The sequence below is a fragment of the Acanthisitta chloris genome, unplaced genomic scaffold, assembly GCF_000695815.1.
Source record: "Acanthisitta chloris isolate BGI_N310 unplaced genomic scaffold, ASM69581v1 scaffold3145, whole genome shotgun sequence".
NCBI lineage: Eukaryota > Metazoa > Chordata > Aves > Passeriformes > Acanthisittidae > Acanthisitta > Acanthisitta chloris.
In genome coordinates, this window is record NW_008674122.1 from 28,589 (window position 1) to 34,012 (window position 5,424).

Sequence of the window (5,424 nt, forward strand, 5' to 3'; positions counted from 1 at the left end):
TTTTGATCATAAGGCCTTGCCCTCAGAGAAATCACAGAACTTTCCTGCTTTCCTTCAGGTTTGTCTGAACCTGACCAAAAGCTGTAAAAATTACAGGGGGGCCCTGGCTGTAGAAGGACCAAAAGAACACTTTCACTCATCCATATCCTCTTTTCTTCGGAAAGCAAACTGAAAATCCAGCTTTCCTTCCAGGCTGGAGCACATTAGGCTACTTGGACCTAGTCAGAGAAATCACAGAACTTTCCTGCTTTCCTTCAGGTTTGTCTGAACCTGACCAAAAGCTGTAAAAATTACAGGGGGGCCCTGGCTGTAGAAGGACCAAAAGAACACTTTCACTCATCCATATCCTCTTTTCTTCGGAAAGCAAACTGAAAATCCAGCTTTCCTTCCAGGCTGGAGCACATTAGGCTACTTGGACCTAGTCCACGTTTGATGGTAATCTTCTCTGACAAGTGGCCTCCTAACCATGGAGCTGCTGAGCCACATCCCCCTTCCCCTGCCACCCCCCACCCCAACCTCCTTCCCAGGCATCCTGTGGTTTTTTTCCTGGGTCCCAGCACTTTGCAGGATGACCTACTTCTGCCCAGCCTGCTGAAGGCAGGAGCATGGAAACACCACCACTCTGAGCACTGCCAGGAGAGCAGCACGGGCACTGCTCTGTCCATGGGGGGAAGGCAGCTGCAGGCAGCCTGGGTGACACCTCTGTGACAAGCCAAATATCAGGTCTGAAGGCTGTGAGGTGCATCAGTGAGCAGCATCATCCCTAGCAGCTCATTCTTGCTGTGCCCATGGTGGTTTTGTCCCAAACCATCAACCCTCACCCTCAGTGCTGAATTGCTCAAGTGACACTTACCACAGACTTTGTTGCAAACATATATTTGTCCCTGAGCTGGAAATCTTCAACATCTTCCAGGATTATCTCTTTGTTTTCTCGGCTCTGGAAGAAGTCAGTGCTGCGAATAACAGTTGAGGTCCCAGAAGGCTCATGTCGCTCGATGTACACCGTGTTGGGCTTATCATAGGGCTCAACCCCCCTGGGAAGGACAAAGGTGGTGCTGATACCTCTGTGCTCATAGAGACCAACAGGCAGGAGCCCCTTCAAGAGATGGAGTAGAGGGAAAGAACTGGGGAGGGATGTGCAGCACCCATGGGAGACTGTGGGGATGGATGTCTCTTGTCACCCCACAGTGTCTGTTGGCAAGGGGAGCAGGGACAGGGCTGGAACATGCTTTGATACCCATGTCCTTGGTTTGCAGCAAAGGAGGCAAGAGGTGAGCAGTGAGAGAAGACAGGAGCTGGGTGTGCACAGGTGTGATACGTACCAAGAAAAGGACTTTACGTGTTCCTGGATCATTATCCAGGTCTGGCCAAAGTCATCTGATTTCCAGAGCTGCAATGACAAAGGTGAGAGATGCCAGTGGCATTGAGATACAAACAGACCCAATTCTTTAGGCAGGACAGACCTGTGTTCATCCATGACTACCCTTCATGTGGCAGCTCCTGGAGCAGCAACAACCTTTGTAGGTGCAGGAGAATAACCCAAATAGGAAAAAATTGTCCTTTAGCCTCCTACCAGAAGGATCTGTTGACCCTCCTGGTTTTGCACTAACTCAGAGACAAAAATAACCTGTTATAATGTACTCATGGAGTGTGATGGCAAGGGTAAATATCTGTGCAGAGCTGTCTCACCCTCAGAGGTGTGAAAACCTCAAGCAGAGCAACACACTGTTGTTGCAGATCTGCAGGCATCAGTAAGGTCAAGGTGAAGGGGAGATAGAGGATCTTTTCCTTCTCCTCCTGCCCAGCTCTGACATCCTGGGAAGGCCCCAGTGGCTCCCAGCACACACCTTGCTGTAACCAGACTGAAAACAGCACAGTACCCTGCTCAGCTGCCCCCAGTCACATGTTGGGGGGTGGTTATTTCAGCTCCAGGTTTTCCTTACACCACCTGTGTCTACCTGAAGGAGCTGTAACCAATAGCTCCGGGGGGGAAAAAAAAAACAACAAACCAACCTGTTTGTATTCAAGAAGCAATTTGTTATGCAAGACCCAAAGCCAAACCACATGCCTGCATGAAACACTGCAGAGGTCATCCTGCCTCAGCTGCCAGTGCTCCAGGGAGAGTTATGGCCATGATAGTCAGGGAGATCAATACAGCTGGGAGCAGCATGGATGAAGGAAAAGGGAAGGGAAATAAGGCAGCCACCCTGAGGTCCCATATCCTCACTGCTCCAGAGGTCAGAAACCAGACTGACCTGGAGGAAAGTGGTGTCCTGACCAATTTGGGACAGCTCTGCTTACAGCAGTCTGAGATCAGACACCCTGGACAGTCAAAGGATGAACCCCCACGGCCCTGGCATGAGGCAGGGTGGCTCTTGGCTGTGGGGCATGTAACAGGCATGGGGAACATCCCAGCAGAGAGGAGGTGGGATGCTGGTTTCCCACCTAAGCAGAAGTGCTCACCTGTTTTTTAGGATGAGACCTGTCGAAGCCCAAGAGGAGGTTGGGGTTCCTGCTGTGCAGGAGGAGGTCTGCTGCTCTGAAGGGAATGGAGAAGCCTTGAATAGTGTTGCAGAAGTCGGTGGTGATCCAGAGGTAAGGGACAAAGGCATCCACGAAGATATACTGGGAGTGGAGGGACAGACAAGGAAGAATGAAAGCAGGAGATGAGGGCAGAGCACAGTAATGAAGGAACATGTCCTGGGGAGCCTTTGTGAGGGAAAACTGGAGGAGAGGAATTGGCCTAACACAGCCACCCCCTCTCCCACCACACTCTGATGCTCCTGAGCATCACCAAGCCATACAAGAGGTGCAGCAGTGCCTGGCACATCCCACCCCTTCCCCAGGGACCCCCAGGACAGCCCAAGGGGTGTCTCAGCTCCAAGGGCTATGCACTGTGCCAGCAGTGACAAAGCAACCACCGGGGACCCCCAGGACAGCCCAAGGGCTATGCCCTGTGCCAGCAGTGACAAAGCAACCACGTCCCCCTCACCCTCTTGTTGTCAGCAGGGCTGTGGTAGAACTGGGCAATGGCCACGTCGCTGCTGTTCCCCACATCGAAGCTGAACCTCTCAGAAATCTTCTTGAAACTCTTCCCATAGTCATAGGACACATAAACCTGCAAAGGAAAAACCCCAGTGAGAGGAGCACAAAGTTTTTGGGTTCCCTTCTGACAGATGTGCTAAAAACTCAGAAAACCACAAGGCAAGGAAGCTTCAGAGATTGCCCAACCATGCCTTGAACCCATGGGGCAACACAGAGGGTATTCAATGGGGGTTTTGTGCCTCTGAACTCAAACTCATGGGTCTTCCTTTCATTTCCCAGCACACAAGAGCAAGGCAGGCTGTAGCTCAGCTGCCACTGTCCCCTTGCCTGGCCCAGAAGCTGAGCAGGTGGACCTGGTGCCATGCTGTGTTACTCACATCACTGTTCTTGGGACCCAGCAAAGATAGGCTGTCTCTGGCCAAGGCCACGATCACGTTGCTCTTCTCTCCTGCCCAGTGAACGACCATCTGATTGTGGGAATCGTTGAGGCTGACCTGCAACACCAAGGAAAAGTGCACCTTAAGCCACAGGGACAGTTGGAGAGTGAACACCTCCTTGGAATTACTTTGGGGAGACTCATCCAAAGCAGCATTTCTCCTGAACATGCTGGCAGAATGTGAGTTTTCCCTTTATTCTTCCTCAGAGAAATAGGATTCAGGGAATGATGAGAATGAAAACTAAACCCAGAGACTGAGAAGTGTTTGGAAATCTAGGCTGATGAGGTGAAGGGACACAGGGAAACAGAGTCAGCTTCCTCTGGAGGGGAAGCAGAGGGGCAGGCACTGATCTCTCTTCTCTGGTGACCAGTGACAGACCCAAGGGAATGACTGGAGCTGTGTCAGGGGAGGGTTAGGTTGGATATCAGGACAAAGTTCTTCCCCCAGAGGTGTTTGGGCACTGAACAGCTCCCCAGGGCAGTGTCACAGCCCCAAGGCTGACAGAGCTCCAGGAGTGTTTGGCCAATGCTCTCAGGCACAGGGTGGAGTGTTGGAGACATCCTGTGCAGGGTGAAGAGTTGGACTAGATGATCCTTGTGGGTCCCTTCCAGCTCAAGATACTCTGTGATTTGGTGATTGTACCCTAAAGGACATGCTGCTTTACAGCACAAACACAGCCACATTCCCTTGAGTGTGTCGCATTTGGCACTGCTGTGCCAGCTCTGGTCTGGTTTCTATGGGCAAACTCTCACAGCAAGTGCAGGGCAAACCCACAGCAACCATCCCCAGCACTCAGGGCCAGCCAGCCTTGCTGGAAGAGCCGTGGGGAGCAGCTCAGCAGTGGCTGTAGCTCAGGCAGGGGATGGATGCCCCATCCTGCAGCAGTGGACGTGCGTGCCTGAGCCCTCGCACGCCGCCCAGGGCTGCTAACCCCTGAGCTCACAGCCTGGGGAAGCTGTAAAAATACAGGGCTAAGCCCTTCTTAATCTTGATACCCTAAGGCTCTCACTGACCCCGGGATCAGCAAGGAGCACCACTCGGGGTAAGGAGCTGGTTTAACCTCCACCAGCGACTGGAGAGTGAAACACTTGGAAAAACAAGGTCTTTATTCTAGAAGAGAAGGGGGGGTGAGTGAAGCAGCAGCCCTCAAATCCCTCTTATGCAATAGGCTCACATAAGGGGGGGGGAAAAAATATCAAAGCCAAAGCTGGCAGGGAGCATCCCCCAGGGCTGGTGCCCCCAGCTGCACCTCTGCCTGCCCTGGCTGAGACCCCCCCAGGGGGCAAACCACTCCAGAGCTCCCGAGTGGCAAACACGGCACAGATTTAGGTCAGGCAGCAGCAGCAGCAGCTACAAAGCAGAGCAGCATCAGCTCTGCTGTTCGAGGATGCAGGGAAACAGGGAGGAGAAGGAGGAATTGCTGCTGCCCACTGAGACAGCCTCGGGTCTGGAATCCAGAGCACTGCCAGCACCGATTCCTCCTCCCCTCCCTGAAAAGCAGAGTAACCCCAGCTAAATCTCCTACATCTCTAGTGGTTGTTTTGGGTGCAGTTTTTTGGGGTTCCCAGCTGTGCCTGACCTCAGCTGGGAACCCCAAAACTTAGCCCTTCAGCTCCTCTCAGCCAAGAGGAGCTTGTTCCTACCTCTGTGGCAATTTCAGTAGCGCTTTGAAAATTATTTTTTTTTCTGCAAGAAATGAGACACTAAGACCGTTTCAAAAACAGGAAAACCACAGGAGACTCCTACTTGTACCTTGCTTTAACCTCAACAGCTCCTTTCCCATGAGCTAAAGGAGACAGTGAGCCTCAGAGACCACTCCTCAGAGCAGGGAGACTGGGAAAGTGGAGTGAAACCCCAATCCAGGTGCAATGTGTTTGGGTGCACAGCTGAGCCCAGTTACTTCTTAAAAGCCAAATGAACTCTGATTAGGGCAGAGACTATA

General features: G+C 52.3%; 1 protein-coding gene across 1 annotated transcript in view; it reads right to left on the reverse strand.

Moving 5' to 3' along the window:
• Nucleotides 1-3,536, reverse strand: part of SORL1 (sortilin-related receptor, L(DLR class) A repeats containing) — a gene marked incomplete at its 3' end in the record, with an annotated part of 31,472 nt that extends 27,936 nt beyond the window's left edge. The window contains exons 1-5 of the mRNA XM_009075204.1: nt 3,423-3,536; nt 2,993-3,118; nt 2,464-2,625; nt 1,323-1,390; nt 854-1,034 (exon numbers count right to left, since the gene is read on the reverse strand). Of these exons, the coding sequence (XP_009073452.1) occupies nt 854-1,034; nt 1,323-1,390; nt 2,464-2,625; nt 2,993-3,118; nt 3,423-3,512 (627 nt within the window). The remainder of the gene's footprint in view (nt 1-853; nt 1,035-1,322; nt 1,391-2,463; nt 2,626-2,992; nt 3,119-3,422) is intronic.
• Between the last annotated feature and the right edge of the window lie 1,888 nt (nt 3,537-5,424).